Source organism: Hakea prostrata, chromosome 7 (genome assembly GCF_041222555.1).
Source record: "Hakea prostrata isolate BN-2017 chromosome 7, UWA_Hpros_2, whole genome shotgun sequence".
Lineage (NCBI taxonomy): Eukaryota > Viridiplantae > Streptophyta > Magnoliopsida > Proteales > Proteaceae > Hakea > Hakea prostrata.
In genome coordinates, this window is record NC_142606.1 from 16,179,623 (window position 1) to 16,201,682 (window position 22,060).

At 40.4% G+C, this 22,060-nt stretch overlaps 2 protein-coding genes and 1 non-coding gene across 7 annotated transcripts; all 3 read left to right on the forward strand.

Annotated features, from left to right (window-relative positions):
- Positions 1 to 22: 22 nt before the first annotated feature.
- Positions 23 to 18,507, forward strand: QQT1 (P-loop containing nucleoside triphosphate hydrolases superfamily protein). 5 transcript variants are annotated; one of them, XM_089162879.1, is made up of 13 exons: positions 23 to 114; positions 300 to 366; positions 459 to 579; positions 11,591 to 11,635; positions 11,775 to 11,854; positions 13,869 to 13,943; positions 15,410 to 15,513; positions 15,632 to 15,788; positions 15,864 to 15,951; positions 16,541 to 16,613; positions 16,698 to 16,828; positions 17,628 to 17,722; positions 17,832 to 18,507. In XM_089162879.1, exons 3-12 carry the CDS (start codon positions 488 to 490, stop codon positions 17,686 to 17,688), a joined length of 906 nt encoding a protein of 301 aa, XP_089019005.1. In that variant the 5' UTR covers positions 23 to 114; positions 300 to 366; positions 459 to 487; the 3' UTR covers positions 17,689 to 17,722; positions 17,832 to 18,507. The 5 variants fall into 5 exon arrangements, with proteins under 5 accessions (XP_089019005.1, XP_089019006.1, XP_089019004.1 ...); XM_089162880.1 differs by having other exon boundaries at positions 17,941 to 18,507; XM_089162878.1 differs by having other exon boundaries at positions 17,840 to 18,506.
- A 555-nt stretch (positions 18,508 to 19,062) lies between these two features.
- TRNAA-AGC (transfer RNA alanine (anticodon AGC)) lies at positions 19,063 to 19,135 on the forward strand. The gene has a single exon. It is a non-coding gene; the product is annotated as a tRNA-Ala (tRNA).
- Positions 19,136 to 19,244: 109 nt separating this feature from the next.
- On the forward strand, positions 19,245 to 22,024 carry LOC149010146 (uncharacterized). Its single transcript, XM_089162530.1, has one exon. The coding sequence runs from the start codon at positions 19,445 to 19,447 to the stop codon at positions 21,545 to 21,547; it is 2,103 nt and encodes a 700-aa protein (XP_089018656.1). The 5' UTR covers positions 19,245 to 19,444; the 3' UTR covers positions 21,548 to 22,024.
- Positions 22,025 to 22,060: the final 36 nt, after the last annotated feature.

Sequence of the window (22,060 nt, forward strand, 5' to 3'; positions counted from 1 at the left end):
TTACCCGCCTTTCCTTCTCGAAACCTCCAGCTTTACGACTGCGGAGCAGAGTAGCAACAAAACGTACCGTTCGTATATTAAAAGAAGGGCTTCGGCGGACACTTCGCGAAAAATGTATATTGGAAGCTATTCTGGTTTTGCTTTCTTCCATCTCTGCCTTTATTTTCTTATTATATTGAATGGTTTCGAAACTGAGTTGGTACTGTAGCAAATTTTCATCAGCAGAGTTAATTACTTGAAAATGCTAAGTTAAGGAGACAATTCATAGTTTGAAACTGTGATTTGTGTCACAACTTCAGGAATTTCTTTAGTCAGAATTAGAAGACTCAGAGTTGCCTCTCGAATCCCTTGCAGCTGCATTAGAAGGTGCAGATTCCGTTAGTTTACTTCTTTTATTTATTTTTTGGGCTTTCTGAATTGTAAGTTGGTTCTTGAAGTTCTATCTTTTATCTTTTTAGGTATATAAAGAAACAAAGGAGAAAACAAGATGGTGTTTGGTCAAGTCGTAATCGGGCCGCCAGGATCGGGGAAGACTACCTATTGCAATGGCATGTCACAGTTTCTTGAACTCATAGGGAGGTACTTTCTTACAACTATTAAACATTACGGGATTAATTTATTTTTTTTCAAGAAACTTTAAGAGATTCAGGTTTGCAGTAATTCTTTTCAGACGAAGTATCTCTTTGATTCCTCTAGATGCTTGGTCATATGAAATCATTTGTTCATGAAATGTAAAGCATTGATTATAAGAGGGTTTACTGTGAATATATTATTAGTATTATTATTATTTGGATATTCGACACAATTGATGATGGTTGTATTGTTAAATGTTAGGGGTAGGGTTTAAGCACAAAGTTGCTTAAAGCATTACACCCTGAGTATCTAGATTGGAATACCAGGACCGTTGCTTCCAGTAGTATTTATAGACTAACACTAGGTTATACAATTAGTTGGACTCTCCCATAAGGGCCATTACACCGTTGGATCATAACTGATCCGATGGCCTATATTAGAACATACGTTGAGTATAACTCAAATACTTCAACCATATTTAAGTATGACTCAAATACCTCAACAATCTCCTCCTATGTTCTATATATGGCTCTAGCGTTAGTCTTAGAAATGTAATGTTCAAACTCAATACAAAATCATTCATAACTTTCCAAAAGAGAATAATATTCAATAAAATCCAAAAGAACACTTTGAATCAAAACATGAGTTTTAGAACAAATCTAAACCCAATCTAATTAGAAGTTCTTCTTGAAATTGAATTACTTATTCTCACAAAGAACAATACATTTGTTCCTTGCATCCTTGAACAATTTACTTATAAAGTGAGTCATCCTTATCGAGATCCATCCTAACAGCTTTGAGTGATTTTACTTGTCAAGTAAATCTTTCCACTAAGCTAGAGGATTGGATTCGCTCATTTTCGTCATCCATTGCAAATTTACCAAAATATGAATTCAATCATTTGCATAAGTATCTAGTTCAATCAAAAGAACTTAGTACAACCACATGATGACTGAAAATCATTCGCATTCTCACAAGTTTCTATACAAGAACAAGATCTAAATGGTTTCTTTTACAAAGAACCATTCCATGTTTCTATTTGAAATGTTAGAATTATCATGTCCAACATTGTTATTGGTTATATCATTAAATTTGGAATGATAAACCTTTTTATGGAAGACCATATCATCAGATGTGGAATGATATATAGAAAACAATAACATCATCGAAACATATCAACAATTTTCGTATTCCTTGCTTGAAATAATAAGGTAATCAAGCTTCATACAAAGGTTGTTATACCATCAATGTGGAATGATTTCACAAACCTTTATACTCCACAATCCTGCCAAATTATCTGAAATATGTAAATTGTCATGAATGCTAACTATGGCTAGATGAAATTTGAACAATTCAAAATAACATAGAGTTGGATTAAGACATATCTATCTATATAGTCTTTAACCCCATCTCCCCCACAATTTTGAATATTCGATTTGTATTTCAATCCCTTTGTAAGGGCATCTGCCATGTTCTATCTTGCTCACACATCAACTAAAGTGATCACTTCTTGTTCTATTAGATAATTTAGCACAACTTGCATTAACCTAATTTGTCTCCTCTTACCATTAAAGAGTGAGGTATTAGCTATCATTGTTGTTGCTTGATTATCACAAAATAATTTTGTAAGTTAATCAAAGGAATATCGAGGATCAAATCTTTTATCCACTCTCCGCCTTATCTCTTCTTGAGCCTAAAGAATATAATTCTGATTCTATAAAAGATAGAACTTAAAAACAATATAAGTTCATCTCTTGGATTTTCTTTCAACAACCACTTCATCTAGTGTAAAAATAATCACTAGTATATTTGATTTTTCTATTTTTGAGCAATAAATGCATTATAATTATTCTTCCAAAATTTGAGGATGTCCAATTTAGAGAAGAGCATAATTTAAAGTACCATTAAGGTATCTCATTAGCCTTATAAAGGCAAGCCAATGCTCTCTACTATGATTACTAGTGAATCAACTCAGCATGCCTACTGTATAGGCTATGTTTGACTTAATGCAACTTATTGCATATAAGAGACTACCAATCAGTTTAGAATGATCTAACTAATTCACAGCTTTACCATCATTTGGTACAAGCTTTTGTTATAATCATATAACGTCTCTACTAATTTGCATCCATTGTATCTCCATTTAGAAATTTGTTTTTTTCAATATAGCTAAATTGGCTAAAGGATTCTGATATTTTAAGGATAGAGCTTGTTAACTTACCTGGTGGTGGAGAATCACCAATTCGATCATGCACAAATGAATATTTTCTTCTTCGTTGAACTCTGATGACCCTTCCCTTTCCTCTCTGATGAACACCGATGACCCTTCCCTTTCCCCTCCGATGACCACCTCCGCTCGCCACCCATTCCTCTTGCCTTCCTCCACCACCACCACCGCAACTCAAAATTTTCCCTCCCCTCATATGACCACCTCTGATGACCCTTCCCCTTCCCTTTCCCCTCCGATGACCACCTCCGCTCCGCCTTCCCTTCCTCTGCCTTCCGCCACTCCTCCGGTGACCACCTCCTCTCCTCTGCCGAATGCCTGGAACTCTCTTTTCTCCCCCCAAGCTTCTTCTTGCAACCTGTCTTTCTTCCCTCCTTCCTTTGACTCGCCCATTCCTCTGGTGCGCTGCCCCTCCTCTGCAACTGGTCCTGAAATCCTTCGTTGGAAGAATGCTGTCCTAGGGCAATTTCTTGGCCCCTGCCCTCCTCTTGGCATCATTAAGGCCTCTTTTGCCAAACAATGGAATTCTCTGGGTTCCATGAATACATTTGTTATTGATAATGGAATTCTTCTTTTCAAGTTCTCCTCCCCTGCTAGCCATTCGAAAGCCATCAATGGTTCCCCTTAGTATGTAAGGAAATCCCCTATTTTCATTAAGCTTGGGAGCCCTCCATGCCCCCTCTGCAGGTCGACCTCAACTCTCTTCCCCTGTGGATCAACCTGCTTGGTCTTCCCCTGGAATTTTGGAACAAGGAATGCCTGAGTCGCATCAGCTCTGCTTTGGGTTGCCCGCTTCACTCTGACTTGAAGACTTCTAGACTCGAAAGGCTGTCCTATGCTCGCATTTGTGTTGAGGTCCCGGCTTCCAAGCCTCTGCCTCCCTGCATTTCAATTGTTGACGACTTGGGTGTTCTCTTCAACCAGATTATAGCTTATGACTGGGTTCCTACTGCCTCTCGTTCGGTCATGACGTTCAAAAATGCACTGTCGGTCTTGCTACTCCATCACCTGCTGCCCCTTTGCCTCTGTTCCCTGAGGCGACGTTGGGGAATCCTGCAAATGATTCTTCGTCTTCGCACCTTCGGTCGGTTCCCCCTTTCGCTGCTGCTGTTGCTTCGCCTTCTAGAGACACTCTGCTGTCGCCGCCACCTATTGTCGAGCTTATGCTTCCTCCATCCTCGGAAATTCCCCGAAGTTTGATTGATCGGCTGGAGCTCCTTACTGTTCCTGCCGCCGATGATTCTCCTCCGCCAGTTGTTCCTCCCACCTGTAAAACTTACAGAAGGAGAAGGAAAAAGCTCCTTCGTACCTCTGTTGTTCCTTCGGTGCCTGTCACTAGGATTGGTTCAACTACTGCTTTGCCTGCTCCTGCTGAGCCTGTTTGCCTGACGTCGGATTTTGTGTCTGTTGTGCCTGCTCCTACCATCGTCCTTGGCACCTTTGATCGTGATGGCATCCTCAAGCTTCCTGCAGCTAGGTCCTCCAGGTCCCTGGTACGTCCGGCCACACTTTCCCAGGTATGTTTCCCTTCTCGTGCTAGTCCTACTTTTGTCGCGATCTCTGCCCATCTGCAACCTTCTTCTTTGAACCATCCCATTTTACCTTCTGTTTCCCTTAAACCCCCTCCTCCCTCCCACGACATTACACGATCTCCCAAATCTTCTTTTTCAAACCCTACCTTAACCGACACTTCACCGCCTTACTCTTCTTTACCAGCTAACCCACCTTTGGCTCATGGGCCTTTTTCCCATGGCCCTCGGCCTTACCCACCAACCCACTTACTCCTCTGAACTATCCCAACTCAAGATGCCTTTTAAAACCTAGCCCATTTAACCCCACCTCTCATTTAACTTTCAGTTCTAAATCCCAAAGCCCAACTAAAGCCACCCCTAGCTCACCCTTTGGCTTAAACTATCATAAACCCATCCTGGCTGCTAACCCACCTAAACCTAATACTCCCATCAACCAACTATCCACCTCCGCTTCTCTGTCCCCTAAGCCTTATATTGCTTTACCCCCTTCCATCACCGAATCCACTTTCTCACTTACCCCTTCAACCCCTGGCTCTGCCTCAACTATTGACCTTGACATGTTCGAATCCCCCTCCCCCCTTGGTTCATCCCTGTTTGAATCCCCCTCCTCTTTGTTTAGATGACCATTTGTGTATGCTTAATAGAATTGATGGTTCCCCAACCCCTTGTAGCTTGATTACCGCCCCCCCCCAATAGCTGTTGCCAAACAAGTTGAAATAAAACAATCCATCCGCGAGTCTAAGGCTTCTTTTGTTGCTTTGATAGAAACCCATGTTCATTGTGACAATTCCCGTCGAATTGCCAATTCCATTGCTCCTTTTTGGTCTTTTATCTCCAACTCCTCTTATTTTCCTAATTGTCGAATCTGGATTCTTTGGGACCCTTCAATTTTCCAGCCCACCCTTCTTTTCTCCTCTCCTCAACTCCTACACTTTCATATTTCTTCTTCCTCCTCCCCCTCCTTTTATCTTTCAATTGTCTATGGCTTTAACCGCTCACTGGACAGGATTCCTCTCTGGGCCGATCTCCTCTCTATCTCCTCCTTGTTGGGCCAATCTTGGGGTATTGGGGGTGACTTCAATATAGTCTGTTTCTCAAATGACCGTATTGGTGGCAACCCCCTGACTCTGTGGCTGTTGATAATTTCAATTCTTGGATTAATGGTGCGGGTGTGTCTGATCTCCATTGGTCTGGCCATCTTTTCACTTGGGACAACCACAGATCTGGCTCCACCAGTATCGCCTCCAAGATTGATAGATTCATTATCAACCTCCCGTGGCTCACCCATTTCCCCTTCGCTCATGCCCATTTTGGCCCTCCCCTTCTTTCCAATCGCTCCCCTTGCCATCTCAAGCTCCTTGACCATCCTTCCTTCGGTCCCAAACCTTTCAAATTCTTCGATATGTGGATTTCTAATCCTTATTTCCTCCCCACTGTCATGACTGCTTGGTCCCAACTTGTCCACTGTCACTCTCTCCCCCTTGTGGCTTTCGCTCGAAAGCTTTGCAACACCAAAATTGCCCTCCGTTCCTGGAACTCTGCTTCTTTTGGTAATATCACCTCTAGGGTCTCCGCATGTCGTGATGATCTCGCCAGAGTTCAATCCCAGCTTCAGATTGATCCCTTTTGCCCGTCCTTGGCCGCGGAGGAGAAATCCCTCTCCTTGCTACTCTCCTCTCTAGTAGCCCAAGAAGAGAGCTTTCTCCGCCAAAAATCCCGAATCAAGTGGCTTGAGCTTGGTGATGCCAATACCGCATTCTTCCACCGCTCCTTTAGAGCTTGCCACAACTTCAACTCCCTCCCTTGCCTTCTCACTAGCGGTGGTGTCTAGATCTCAGACCCCCCTAGTATCAAGGAGGAAGTTGTCTCCTTCTCGAATCTTCTTTCCCCCCCTCTCTTCCCCCTCGCCCGTCCCTCCTTCCATCCATCCTCAATAAATTCATTGACCCCTTGCTCCTCCCTTCCCTCTGCTCTATCCCTTCTCTTGACGAGATCCGCACTGCCATTCGTTCCCATAAAGCCAACAAGGCCCCTGGCCCCGATGGCTTCAGTATGGGGTTCTTCCTAGCCACTTGGGATTTCATTGAACCTGATCTCATTCATGCTATTCGTAGCTTCTTCCTTAACCCTTCTCAACTCTCCTCCATCAACAATACTTTTCTTTGTCTCATCCCCAAAAAGCCTGGTGCCTCTTCTCTTCTTGACTTTCGCCCCATCTCTCTCTGTAATTTCATCTACAAATTCATCTCTAAGGTACTTGCCAATCGTCTTAAATTGGTTATCCCCTCTTTGGTGAGCCCCAACCAATCGGCTTTCATTGCCTGCTAGAGCATCTCTGACAATATTCTCCTCTATGCTGAGATTATCCGTGGTTTTGATAGAGCTAACCAATCTCCTGCTGCCCTTTTGAAGGTTGATCTTCATAAAGCTTTTGGCTCTATTCGGTGGGATTTTATCAGTGAAGTCCTTTCGGCTATGGGCTTCCCCCCTCCTTTGTCCATTGGATTAAGACCTATATCTCCACTCCTCACTTCTCTGTCATCACCAACAGTTCCCCGGCTGGTTTTTTCTCAACGCGAGTTGGCATTCGTCAAGGATGCCCCCTCTCCCCTTATCTATTCACCGTTGCCTTAGAAGTGCTATCCCGCCTCATCTGATCCAAAACTAATCAATTGCTCATCTCTCCCATCCCCAAGTGTCGTTTTCTCAAGCTCACCCATTTTGCTTTTGCGGATGATCTCATGATTTTCTCTAAGGCTGACCACTCCATCTCTTCTATCCTATCTACCCTCTCCCTCTTCGAATCCCTCTCGGGACTCAGAGTCAACTTTGAGAAATCCACCATCTTTCTCTCTGGCATCTCTGGTTCTACCCGAGCTTCCCTCCTTCAGCTCTCTGGGTTCAGCCCAGGCTCCTTCCCTGTGACCTATCTTGGTCTCCCCCTTATCCCCGGTCGGCTCACCCGCCACCATTGTTCCCCCATGCTTGATCATATTCAGAAAAAACTTCAACTCTGGAAGAGTAAGCTGTTTTCGTTTGTCATCCATTCTGTCCTCTAATCCTCCTATCTCTACTGGTGTGGCATCTTCATCTTCCCTAAAACCATTATCCACTCTTTAGAGTCCATTTTCTGTGCTTTCCTTTGGAGGCCAAGAGTCCCCTCGCTTCCTTCACCCGATCTGCTAGAAGTCCATTTGCCGTCCCAAATCTGAGGGAGGTCTTGGAATCCATCGTATTCGCAATATGAATATCGTTTGTCTCATGAAGCTCATTTGGAAGATCGCCTCCAAACATGACTCCATATGGGTTTCCTGGGTCTATTCCTACCTCCTTAAGAATGACTCGATCTGGACTGTGTCGCTTCCCTCTAACCCCTCCTGGATTTGGAGAAAGCTCCTGCTTCTTTGGGAGCGCGCTCTTCCCGCCATTTCTGTCCAAGTTTCTTCTGGTGTCTCCACTTCCTTTTGGCTTGACCCTTGGCATCCGATGGGTATTTGTACACTCTCCTTGGCCCTAGAACCGTTTATAACACCCGTATCCCAAAATCTACCCCCCTCTCCTCTTTCATTTCCTTTGGTCATTGGTCCCCCTGCCCCCACCCAAGTCTCACACAGGTTTGGAATTCCCTCCCCCCCTCCTCTCCCACTCCGATGACCGTATCACTTGGCTCCACCCCCACCCTACCTCCTTTTCCACTGCCTCGGCTTGGAATCTCCTGAGAGCCCCCTCTCCCCCTATACCTTGGTCCCCCCTTGTTTGGTTTAAGAGTCATATCCCTCGCCATGCCCTTACTCTTTGGAGAGCCCTTAACCTTGCCCTCCCTACCCAAGCTTTTTTCATTAGCCGCCACATCCCCGCAAACCCTAACTGCACCACCTGTTGGAATAGTTTAGAGGACATCGACCATCTCTTTTTCTGTTGCCCTATTTCTAGCCATATCTGGACCCTAGCCCTTGCCTCCATTTGGCTCAGATCGCGTCGCTCTTTGGGCTTTGCAAGAGATTGGAAATGGATCCTGAGACATTTTGCTGATACCACTATCTATGACCTTATGGGTAAGCTTGTCTATGCCGCCACTATTCACCATCTTTGGTGGGAGCATAACATGAGGAGATGGTCTTCCAAATCCCGATCTCGAGATATGATTTGGAACGCCATCTATTTTGATGTTTATTCTAGACTGTGTTCTCTTCCCCACCCCCTGTTGTAGACTCTCCAAGAAATAGGTTGATTGTTAGTTCTTGGAGTCTATCAGTTACTTTCCTGTCCTCTACTTGACAGAGGCCCCCCCCCCCCCCATTGTTCTCCTTTGTATGTGCTTTTGGCTTTCAGTAATTTAATTTTTTATTCATCGAAAAAAAAAATTTGGCTAAGGGTAATTCCTTGCCCAGAAAAACTTATTTTTATGCCAAGAATGGTGTCTACAATACCAAGATCCATCATGTCAAATTCTTTAGCTGAGGTTTCTTTAATGTCACTCACTACAGAATGATCAGAACCAAGAATCAGCATGTCGTCTACATATAAGCAAATAATTATAACCTTATTCGGCACAGAGTTATAGTAAAGGCATTTATCAGAGTTACTCGTTTGAAACCCAAAGCTCTTTACCTATTTTGTCAAATTTTTGTGCCATAATTTAGGTGCTTATTTAAGATCATAAAAGACTAAATTAATTTATAGTCTTTATGTTTGAAACCTTTCATGACATACCCTTCAAGTTTGTTCATGTAGATTTTATAATTAATATACTCTTTGTCCATATCATTCACTCTATCAGAATCCACAAAATTTAAAACTGATATGAATCACTCGATATGAAACAAAAACTTAGAGACATGTCCTTTTTATTTACAAGACCAGGAATCAACAACACAAGAATCATGAGACTGAATAAAAAAACACATTAGTGTTTTATAAAACAAATTTAGAACTCTTTCATCCAAACTTTGTTTTCTTTTTCTTGCACTGATTTTACATTTTTTTTTTTTTTCAAAAAAAATTCTTGACAGAAGAGAGTAAGTGGCAGCTTCTTTCTAGATTTCGGCAGTGATAAAGCCATCACTTTGTTCACTTTAATCGAATCTTTTCTTTTTGTACACTAACAGTAGAAATGTAGAATAAATAGCAACCCAAACAAGATGGGTCTCCTATTTCAAATTTCATGGCTTAAGGGTTCAATTTGAGGTTTTTCAGTCAAATGTCACCCATCTAATATACCATGCATATAAACCACAAGAAGGGGCTTTGATCAGCTAACAAACCTAGCCACTTAAGAGAAATCATATTCTAGATTTCATAACTAATTTTCTTTATATATAAAAATAATATAAAAGAAATCGAAGGAGAAAAGATAGAGAGAGGGAAAATTCCTATCTCAACACATTCATCTTTCAGAAAAATCATTTCATAAAACAAAACGAATATGATTAATAACTAATCAAATACAAGAGGTGGAAGTACTTATCTGTACGAATTTGCCCGAAAAATCTAAGCAGCCAGAATTGCTCCAATAAAGGGACAAATCAAGTAAACATTGAAGCTCTCCCATGTGTTATGGCGGTTGTTCACATAAGCCCAAGTAGAGTCCACGATCTACTTAGAAATTTCAAAGAGAATTTCTCAAATTCTCTTCCTCTATTCACTGTACACAAAAAGGCCAACCCCACTTTTGAAGTAAACCCATCACTACTGAATTAGGAAAATATGCCACTTGGCCATCAGTCTTCCAAATAACCGTAGAATGAGGATGAGAAGATGCCAGATCTTCCAGCGCTTGGCCCAATCTCATTCTCACGAGTGAAGGGGCCAAGAGGATTCGTACATATAAGCAAAACAATACCGAAATAATCCTCAAAAGACTAGATACAGTCTGAGCCTTCGGCCACCTTTTGCAAGAGGTTAGGATCAGATCTTCACACTGGCAAGATGAGCTTCAATATTGCACCACTGCATACCACTAATCACAATTTTCAAGAAGGGAAAAATCCTAATGGAAATCAGCATGTGATTGTTTCTTAGCCAAGTCAAAAACCCAACTCCTCTTATCTGAACGGGAGTCTATCACGTGTCTATTGGATAAGCACAATAGCCACTTGAGTCCATGGGAATTTTCCTTGCCCGATGTGCACTGCATTCAGAAGGGTCCTCTACAATGAGGGAAGGCAGGAACGAGGAGGAAGTGTGGACTTGGAGGTGTGCCTCTTGCCGCAGTTCATGGCTGCCTTTGAGTCTGACCCAGAATTCATGGATGTCGTAACGCTTTCCTAGCAACACCATATGCAGTTGGACCGGCGGCAACCTGTGATCTCGTCCTAAACAGAAGGATCAAACTGAGATGTAGGAGAATATACAGTCTAGCACTCTCCTTCTCAATGGCTGCTTTGTTGCCCATCAGGTAGATGTCGAGGCAGCATAAGGAAGTCTTCTGTAATTGTCGAAAGAAGAGCTCTGCTTCAGGAGCGAGATCATCTTTGACTTTGATCGTCTCGTTTCTTTGGGCCTCTACTAGTCTTGACTGTAAATTCCCAACTCTCAAAAAGATGGTTCTAACTATCCTATCGTATCGATTTTTCACTTTGCTCTCAAGTATACTAATTGAAATTCACAAAGAAATTCCTAATGCTTTAAGATTGTTAGGGTTAGAGTTTAAGCACAAGGTTGCTTAAAGCATTACACCCTGAGTGTCTAGATTGGAATACCCAGACTGTTGCTTCCAGTAGTATTTATAGACTAACACTAGGTTCTATGGTTAGTTGGACTCTCCCACAAAGCCCATTACACCGTTGGCTCATAACTGATCTGATAGCCTATATTAGAACATACGTTGGGTATAACTCAAATACTTCAACCATACTTGTCATACTCAAATACCTCAACATTAAAATGGTTTAATATATGAAATGGAAAGCTACACTGAAAGCTACTCTCCCCAAACCTAATCCTAGAGGTCCCTGAATGTTCAGACTTTGTGTTTTACTTTACACTGTTTTCAATTTCTTCCATAGCTACAGTATTTGTTGGGAAACTGCCTAGACTTATTCTCATTTTGTCCCTGTAAATTATGTTTGCTCACAGGAACATTCTGATTTTGCCTGTGCCATATCTAAAATGTCTCATGCATGTCTGAAAATCCCCAAACAGCTCTTTTAATGTGTTGTGCTGTTCAAGTTTTAGTGAGATGTATTATTGTCTTGTATTTTGCAAGATCTAGTTAACTTCTACAACTGAAAGATGGAAATGTGATTTGTTGATGCAGGAAAGTTGCTGTCATCAATTTGGATCCTGCAAATGATGCACTGCCGTATCCACTTCTGACTTCACCAAGAAGTTTAAGTTCTCTGCATTTTGATGCAATTGTGATGATTTATTGTCTCCAGAATGAAAGTTTCATGTCATTAGTCTGTTGATCTGTTTTTGTTCTCCGTTATATGTTGAGATAGATATGAATGTATTGTCAATATTGAGGATCTCGTGAAACTCAGTGATGTGATGATTGAACATTCTCTTGGCCCCAATGGAGGTCAGTTTTGATATAGAATTTGTTACAACCCCTTATCTGAAGTTCTGTCTATTTCCAGTTGAAAATCAGGTACAAGAAAACTTATGAATAAATTCTATCTTACCAAGGCCTGTTTGTTTACTTGAAAAATATTTTCAAGCAAATGATATTTTATTTGAGAATTTTCTTATTTTTCAATGTATTATTCTTATTTGCATTTTATATCAAAAAAAGCAAGACAAAATTGTTTTCATCCAAAAAGAAAAGGAGAAAATCACCATTATGAGAAATTTTTTCTTATTTTCCTGCATCCTTTTTTGGAAGATGCTGAAAACAGAGCAATTTTCTTCTTTTGCCCTCGTCTCCTGCACTATCTAGGAGAAACATCTAGCATCCATTATTGCCTTGCCCTAGACATGCTTTGCTTAAAGATGGTCGTGGGTCTTGTGATCCTTCCCTGGCAACATTATCTGATGACTACACTGGTAAGCTGGTTTTTTGGGGCTTTGATTTTAGATTTGGTGGGGACTCAAGTACTGTTGATTTCACTAGAAAGCCATCTGTTTTAATGTTTTTTCTAGATGTCAAATGTTGACACACCCCACTCTTATGGATTCTTCAGCGATTAAGCTTTTTGTTTTTGGCTGTCTCCAGTTTGTCTGGTTTGGCTTACCCTTTCTTGTGTTTTCCCCTCCTTGTATTTGCCCCACCACCTGTTTTCCCCTTTCTTGTTAATTCACCAAACAAAGGAGAGAAAACCCTATCTTACAGAAATTTCTTTTTTTTTTTTTTATATATTTGACGAATGGTACCAAATGCTGACACTCTCCCTTTCACAAGGGTATTTTTATCTGGAAATGATAGAGCACACCCCCCCCCCCCAACAACAACAACAATAAGCCTTGTCCCAACTAAATGGGGTCGGCTACATGGATTCTTGCCCTCCAATCAGTTCTGTTCGAGGCCATGCTAGATACAAGGCCTAAGCTATACATATCATTTCTCACCACTTCTCCTTAGGTTATCTTAGGTCTACCCCTAGCTCTTCTAGTTCCTTCAATATGGATTATATCACTTCTCCGTACAAGGGCATTTATAGGTCTCCGTTGAATGTGGTCGTGCCACCTCAAACGACTTTTTCGAAGCTCATCACTTATGGGAGCAACTCCCAGACCAACTCTAATATGATCATTTCTTATCTTATCCATCCTAGTTTTGTCACTCATCCATCTTAGCATCCTCACTTCTGCTACACTGAGTTTATCTATATGATTCTTTTTAATAGTCCAACACTTTGCACCGTACATCATAGCTAGTCTAACAACGGTCCTATAAAATTTTCCTTTAAGCTTTAATGGAATACGCTGATCACATAAGACCCCGGACACACCTCTCCACTTCATCCATCCTATTTTAATTCTTTGGGAAACCTCATCCTCTAAATCACCTATTTTACTTATAATTGAACCTAGGTACCTAAAACAATCACTCTGAGGAATCTCTTTATCATCAAGTATCACCACCTCATCATCTGTTCGATTATGACTAAAGTTACAAACTAGATATTCTGTCTTCGATGTACTAAGTTTAAAGTCTTTTGATTCAAAAGCTACTCTCCATGATTCTAATTTGGCATTAATCCCCACTTGGGTCTCATCAATCAACACAATATCATCCGCAAAAAGCATACACCAGGGGACCTCATTTTGAATGTCTTTGGTTAATTCATCCATTACCAATGCAAATAGATATGGGCATAAAATTGACCCTTGATGTAGCCCAACTGTTATCGGGAATTCATTACTTTGCCCCCCCCCTCCCCCACCCCAGGCAAAAAGAGGGGGAAAAAAAAAGGAATGTGAGAACGCCATAAATCAGGTAATAGAAATCATTTGATCTTGTTGATTATTTTGAGGTGTATGATCTTTTGGAGAAACATAAAATAGTTCTAGTTGTATAATCCTCTTATATTTTCGTGTGTGTGTGTGTGTGGGCATACTCTGCATTTCGAGAATTAATGTGTCATTTTAACCAGGTTTAGTTTATTGTATGGATTACTTGGAGAAAAACATTGACTGGCTAGAATCCAAGTTGAAGCCTCTTCTCAAAGGTCAGTATACCCGAATCAGCTTCTGCAGTTTGTGCACTTTTGGGATTTTTCATTTGGTTTCATGCAATGCACAGTCAGTCGAACCATTTTGCATGCTTAATTTTTCGGTTCTGTAAATAAGATTTCTTTCCTTCTGGCATTGTTGCATGCTTCTTTCTTTCTTTTTAATGGAATCATGATGCATTGGGGTCAATCAGAGTTGACTTTATCATAAGTGCAGACGTATAGATAGCTGATTGCTTGTTGCTTCCTGTTCCCTGATTACATTCGTAAGAGTTTGGAAGATTTATGCTAGGAATTACTTACTGTTGATTGATGAAGGAAGGTGTTGAGGTGATGTTATGGGCATGTTAGATCATTAGATGCACCTGTTAGGAGTGATACCGTGCAGATTTGAGGAACTAATGGAACAAAGGTACACTGAAAATGACCTAGGAATAATCGCCCAGAAAATATACAATGGTAGGCTGGTAGCTTTGCATGGGCAACTATTATTTAAATGGAAATAATTATGAGAACATGATACAGAGTGGATTCATTTAGTAAGGAGTCAGCTTAATCAGCATGAGTTGTAATTTTGCAGTTGACACTCTGTCTCAACCGTTGCATAGTGAGGTTAAACTAAAATATTTTAGTAAAGTTTTGAAAATATAGTACGATGTACTGCTGTGAGGGCATAGTTGGATTATATTATATTCAGTTACTCATACTTACTTAGGTGAGAAGTCAACTTGGAAACCCTCTTTCTACTAATCAATCACTTCTCTTCTTTTCCCCTGAAGATCTTCCTTTTTTGGATCTCTATACTCTGATATGGTAACAATGTTCAAAAACTCTTGGTGCCAATTGTCCTTTCTGGTCACCAATATTTAGAGCCAAGGAAGTTTATATGACTTCTAAAATCAGCTCCATTAAAATATGTGATGTACTTAACACTTGTGACTTACTTTTCTCAATGGCCCCTGGGGGCTAGTTTTCTTTCCCTGTGGAGAAGCTCCTTCCTAATCCTTGTTTACTACTGGCTTTTTGCTGGATGGCTTCCCCCCCACCCCCCTTCTTTCCCATTTTAATTTGGTTTGTGTGTGTTGGGGAGCGGGGGTGGAAGTGATGCAGCATGGTTTTGAGTTATCATTTTTCTAAGGCTGAACTACAAGGACAGGGATGGGGAGCACAACAGTTTTTGAACAAGGTTATGGAAATATAAGAAGAAGAAACACTATAACTCATAAGAAGTCAAACCACCTTGGCAAGACCTATAACCATCTAACACTAGAATGGGGGCTAACTTTTTTGGGCATGGCTGCATGATGAAGTCTTCGTTAGATTTCTATTCTTTAATTGGTGTCCTTTCTATTGCATGAATTAATCCCTGGGTTGGGAGCAGGTCCATCATGCTTATCTCATTAATGGCTTGCTGGATACCAATGAAACTGGAGCTATGCTAACATGTTAAAACAAATTTGCAGATCACTATCTCCTGTTTGATTTTCCTGGCCAAGTGGAGCTTTTCTTTCTTCACTCAAATGCCAAGAATGTTATCCAGAAACTTATAAAGAAGCTGAACCTTAGGGTATGATTATTTTTACTGCTATTTTGCATTTGTGCATCCTAGGCAGAATCCTCAGCTTATCAATGAAATATTGTCATTTTTTTTAGAATCTCAGTGGGGTTCTGTTTTTTGGATCCAGTTGACTGCTGTGCACCTAGTTGATGCCCACCTGTGCAGTGATCCTGGGAACTATGTGAGTGCTCTGCTTCTCTCTCTATCAACCATGTTGCATTTGGAACTCCCACATATCAACGTGCTGTCTAAGATTGATCTCGTGGAGAGCTATGGAAAGCTCGGTAAGTGTCAAGTAATTTGCTTTGTTGGAATCCGAAAGTCTATCCTATGCTCATCATTAATTGGTAAATCTGCAGCTTTTAACCTTGACTTTTATACGGATGTCGAAGATTTATCTTATCTACAATCCCATCTTGATCAAGATCCTCGTTCTGCCAAATACAGGTTTGTGATGATTGTCCCATCCATTGTGTTGTTTAACTGATATTGATCGGTTTTTTCTCATCCTTATTCAGTTATTTTTATTTTATTTTCCTTTTTGTAATGGTGAATTTTAGCTTGTTAGTCATAGTACTTTTTGCTTGTTCTTGTTTCATGTTTTAAGTAGCTGGATTATGGATGGCACAAATGTGGTGGGTCAGCTGATCTATCTGCTACATTTGGCTTGTTCCATCTGATACTATTTTCTTACATCAAACTCAAAAGTATTTCCATAGGGAAAACATGTGTTTCTTCTAGGGGGGAAAAACCATAGGGTCAACAAAGGTTCACATGAAGGAAAACTCTGAAGTCATGATACTTAAATTCATCTGTTTGGTTTGAATCATCTGATTGCTCCACATGTTTGTGCTGGGACCAATTGAAATATAGCTGACCTCGAAACTGCCAGTAGAATTCACATATAATCATTTGTTTCTTTATTTTGGGATCACTGTTTATATTGCTTCCCGAGGATTCAGGGTATCTTATCGTCTTTGATGGTATAATTGAAAGGCTTATTATTATACATGCTATTTTTGTTTTCTGATTGCAGGAAGCTCACCAAGGAATTGTGTGAGGTTATAGAAGACTTTAGTCTGGTCAATTTTACAACCTTAGATATCCAGGCATGTCAATTTTCCATCTGTATTTTAGTTGTTTTTCATTTTTCCTCCCCCATTACTTGAGCTGGATCATATATGTTTTTTCAGGATAAAGAGAGTGTAGGGAATCTAGTGAAGCTAATAGACAAGAGCAACGGTTATATATTTGCTGGAATAGAAGGTAGTGCAGTTGAGTTTAGCAAAATTGCAGCGGGTCCTCTGGATTGGGATTATTACAGATATCCTTTTAATGAAATTCCTGATACCTGTGGAGTTAACTCAATTTAGTTGCTTGATGGTAAATGCATTACTTAATCAATGCATTAGTAAGTTTTGGCCCCTTTTGTATGGCTCTCCTTTCAATAGAAGGGTAAATTTGAAATCCGGATGTTGTTGACCTTGGTCAAAGTCGCCAATTACCGCTTGGAAGGGGTGGATGGGACAGTTTTATTGGGGCTTGCTTATCTTTTCTCCATGCTGCTAGCTAAGTTTCCTCCCAGTTCAATTTTTTTTTTTTTTTTTTTTTTGGGGGAGGAGGGGGGGGTCAGAATGTTGCTCAAAGGCACACAAAATTACAGGAATGCCACATATCTTTCTGATGTCAGCAGTATGCTGCTAATTTTTTACACTGGCTGTACTATTTACCTATATAGGATGCTCAGTTTGGATTGGTTTTTCCAGTTTTTGGGTTTTCTTTCTTTTTTTTTTTTGGGGTGGGGGGTTCTTTTATATCCTGGAGCACCCAAATCCATAGCAAGTAGCACCTTTTGGTTATATAAAATTCCATAGCCTTGTATCACCTGTAGCTGTAATCTGATGTGACAAGGTTCTGTCTTACATTAAAGAATATTTAGTTTCAGAATCTAGCCGTGATATGGTGGCATACATGATACACTATCAAATAAGGAAATAGTTGTGGGTTGAAGGTGTTCAACTGGATGCGCTGTTGCTATAAATCTATCTTCTTCCCTTTTTCTTCTATATATTATTATTATTAGCCCCCAGGGAATACAAAGTTTTGCTTGACATAACAATCACAGTGGCAGCAGTGCAAGAGAAGTACATGAAGGATGATGAAAATTTGGATATTGGTGATTAATGGAGAAAAATCGTCTTGAGGATCCCTACCCAAGGTATGTGAGGATATTGGTGCTTGTACATGGGACAAGCACTTTTTTGTGCTTTTGGACTGCGGTGTTCCTCATTTGACTTTCTTGATCTTACTTTTAACTGTTATGCTAGTGTTCCAGGGATCTAGCTGTTGATGTCTCTGCTGAGATGCAATTTTGTCATCCTTGATGCGAGGCTGAAGGTTAAATGTCTGAGAAATTTTGTGATGATTTGGTCACAGATGGATGGTGATGGATAGCTTTGCCGATAACAAGTGGCCAGTTTCAAAATCTTAAAGACCAAATCCAACACAAGCTTTTGATTTGTCAACAGTCCTTTCTCAAGCATATTTCTGACCCTTTAGCAGTTTATGCATCCTTTCTAGACGTGTTTTTGAGAGCGGAGAGAGAGGATCATTCTTGATTTTCTGTCTAACCTGTTTTGAATTATATACTATTGTATGTCTTGTTACTAGAGTTCTATGTTTTGACATCTGCTTGAGCAATTTTATTTTTTGTGGCACTCCAAAGTTTCCCCTTCGAAGGGCGGACCTAGTGCAATGGTGGAGTCTCTCCATTGTGCGCTGGAGGTCGCGGGTTCGAATCAGCCTCTCTGCAAAGCAGGGGTAAGGCTGCCTAGAAAGTCCCTTCCCCAGACCCCACAGTGTGGGAGCTTCGGCACTGGGTACACCATTTCCAAAGTTTCCCCTTCCTGTGTACTCAAGTAGACCTCTTCTTTAAAAACTAATTCAGGTAAGACCATTCAAGTCTAAGCAGTGGAAACCAATTTTAACCCTTCAAAGAATCAACTGAAAGGGCTCTTTACCTTATAGAAAAAAAGGTGAAATGTTGAAAAATCAACTCAATGATCCGATGTTTTGAATTGGATGCAAAAAATCTGAATTGATTTGGACTTTTTTTCTGGTAGAAATTAGGTTGGTCTTCAGTGATAAGAAAACCGTTGTTACAATCCTTCAAATTCTTTAGAATTTAACATGTTCGATGCGTCTCTAAACTTGATGATGCGATTTTTGCTGCGTCATTGATTTTAAATCAATATAAGCAACAAATTTTTAGTTACATTCTGTCACAATGCCTTGAGGGGATCTATACAAAGTCCATCATGAGCTTCAAAATAGACTTAAAATTTTTTTTTTTAATACAAAGGGGCTTATTAAGCTAGGGGATGGAATATAATATGCCTTAGCAAGAGTCAAATTCGCAACCTCTTCACTAAGAAGTGTTAATTACACCACTAAAATAGCTCTTCGTTGGCAGAAACTTGAACATTTACTTTGCTCGAATTCAAGGTGTCAAACTAGCTTCTTAGCAAAACTTTAAATGGTAAGATTGGATATGCATTCGGGGATGTAGCTCAGATGGTAGAGCGCTCGCTTAGCATGCGAGAGGTACGGGGATCGATACCCCGCATCTCCATTATTTTAAAATTGATTTTTTTGTTTTTGGGTAAACAAAATTGATAGATTTAGATTTTAGGGGGTGAGGAATTAACATTATGAATTTATGACAATGAAATGTCAAACACTTCACATCGATTGAGCAACCCTCAATGGTGTTAATCCATCTTCAGTACGATACAGATAGATGCCTATTTCCTAGGGCCAAATATAAATAATAAATAAAAAGACTGCCCGGAAACCAGGAGTTTTATGAAATTTTTTAAAATTTTGCCGGGACGAAGCGAAGACAAAGCAGCAGCTGGAGAGAGCACAAGCCAGTTGAAGGATGTTTATTTGTTCTCCCAGAGGAACCGTTATTGCTGCTAAGAATGTTGGTTCTCTTGGCTCTCCTTTTTCTCTTGTGTCTCGACTGCGTGCCGCTACTACTCTATCTCATTGTTGCAGTTTTTCTTCTACTACGAATTCTATTGATACTGCTAAAAGACAGGAATGTCCGTACACCCAATTCACGGATCGAACGATCTCTCTCGAGGAAACGGTGAGAGATCGTTGCAGATCAGGCTCGCTTACTCTTGCTGAATCGTTGGGTTTTCTTAGCCAACTGGTTCGCATAAATCCCATTCCCTCAATTTCTACTTTTAATCACCTTTTAGGGTCCATTGCCAGGATGAAGAAGAACCCCTCAATGGTAATTTCTTTGTTTAAACAGATGGGTTCATTTGGGATCCGACCTGATATCTACACGATGAGTATCTTGCTCAATTGCTTCTGCCATTTGCGTCGTGTGGATTTGGGTTTTTCTGTCATCGGGAGTATCTTGAAACGTGGTTTTGAATTGAATGCTGTAATATTGAGTACTCTGATTCGGGGACTTTGTGAGAAAGATGATATTGGCCTCGCCATGCAATTGTTTGACAGGATAAAGGAATTGGGATATCCATGTGATCAAGTCACTTATGGAACCATAATGAACGGGCTCTGCAATAGTGGACGTACAGGTGAAGCTCTTGCACTGCTGAAGGAGATGGGGCAGGAGGAGCAGGGATGTAGGGTTAATGTGACTATGTATACGACAGTTATTGGTGGTCTCTGCAGAGAGGGGATGGTGAAAGAGGCTATGAGTCTCTTCTCAGAAATGAAAAGGAAACGTATCCCACCTGATGTTGTTGCTTACAATGCCGTGATTCATGTCCTCTGTGATTGCAGGTGGTGGAAGGAGGCTGCTAGTCTTTTTAATGATATGTTAGAGCATGGGATCCTGCCAGATGCTATAACGTTCAGCATTCTAGTTGATGGTCTTTGCAAGGAAGGGAGGACTGCAGAAGCAGTTTCCATGTTTGAGTTAATGTCTCAAAGAGGTGTGAAGCCGAATGTTGTCACTTACACCTCTTTGATTGGAGGATTATGTAATTCGGCACTGTTGAAGGAGTCGATGAGCTTTCTAGATAAAATGCTGGAACAGGGTATCTCACCAAATGTCGTTACCTATGGTGCATTGGTGGATGCACTTTGCAAACAAGGGATGGCTGAAGAAGCTCATAAACTAGTTGAGTTAATGAATCAAACAGATGTGGAACCTGATTTGATCACATATAATTCATTGATTGATGGATACTGTTTACTAGGTCAAATGGTCAAAGCTAAAGAAGTCTTTTCTTTTATGCTGAATAAAGGTCATAAACCTGATATTGTTACCTTTAATATGTTGCTTAATGGATATTGCAAGAGTAGGAAGATGGATGAAGCCTTGCAGCTCTTTAGAGAAATACCTTGTAAAGGATTGAATCCTGACACTATCACTTTTAATACTCTTATAGGTGGGTTCTGTCAAGTAGGTCAAGTTGGCTTCGCGCAAAAGCTATTCAAGGAAATGCTGGTTGAGGAGCTATCCCCCAGTCTGCACACCTATTCAATATTGATGAAAGGGTTGTGCAAAAACAAATATATCGATGATGCCATGGAATTATTTCAATACATCGGGGAATCATGCCTGGATATAGTAATCTTCAATGTCCTCCTTGATGGACTGTGGGATGCTTGTAAGATTGAAGATGCAAGAGAACTTTTCAAGAGCATTCCTACAAAAGGATTGGAGCCTGATGTAAAAACATATAGCATAATGATCAAGGGCCTCTGTAAAGAAGGTTCACTGATTGAAGCCCATGACTTGTTCAGAAAAATGGAAGCAGAAGTGTGCCATCCAGATGAAGCTAGTTATAATATCTTGATTCAAGGTTTTCTCCTGAAGAATGAAATCCCCAAGGCAATTGAACTTCTTACTGAAATGCTCGGGAAGCATTTCTCCCCTGATGCAAATACTACACATCTGATAGTCAATTTGATAGCAGAGAATAGGTCTGGTGATGCATGCTTTACAATGCTAAATAGATTCCTGCCAAATGAGAGGCAAGAAAATGATGTTACATGATCTTGAAACACTTTGAAGGTTACTCAATATGCTAATGGTTTTCATCTGTAATTTGAAGTTCCAATTTTAAGGAGAACATGAATAATGCCAGAGGATATTCCTCACACGTGTTACAATTCACCAGAGGATCGGATAGGACTTCGCAGAAAGCAAGTTCATGGGATGCTTATCAAAGTAACATGGGCAAGTTATCTCCTGATCCCCAAAGCTTCAATTTTACTTTATCTAGGTACCAAGAGATAATAATCCTCTGTATTTGTGTATTTGATGTATATTATGCATCAATGGTGATGAAATGCTTCTAACTTAAGATATGGTCCTTGACATACCCTTGTGAATTTTTTATAAAGGGTAGGATTCATTTGTGATTTTCCTTTTCTTCCTTGATCTAGTTGGGTTGCTTTTAATGCATATTTATCTGGAAAGATTTATTGTTTAACTTTGCAAACTATTTTCTGAGCTAGACTTGATTCAAAGATTTTCGTCGTACTAATTTTATTTGTTTGAGATCAT

Coding starts and splice junctions, on each gene's coding strand:
- QQT1 (XM_089162879.1), top strand. CDS start 488: ATGGTGTTTGGTCAAGTCGTAATCGGGCCGCCAGGATCGGGGAAGACT. Junction 13,944..15,409: donor GTTGAAGCCTCTTCTCAAAG/GTCAGTATACCC, acceptor ACAAATTTGCAG/ATCACTATCTCCTGTTTGAT. Junction 15,952..16,540: donor CCTCGTTCTGCCAAATACAG/GTTTGTGATGAT, acceptor TTCTGATTGCAG/GAAGCTCACCAAGGAATTGT.
- LOC149010146 (XM_089162530.1), top strand. CDS start 19,445: ATGTTTATTTGTTCTCCCAGAGGAACCGTTATTGCTGCTAAGAATGTT.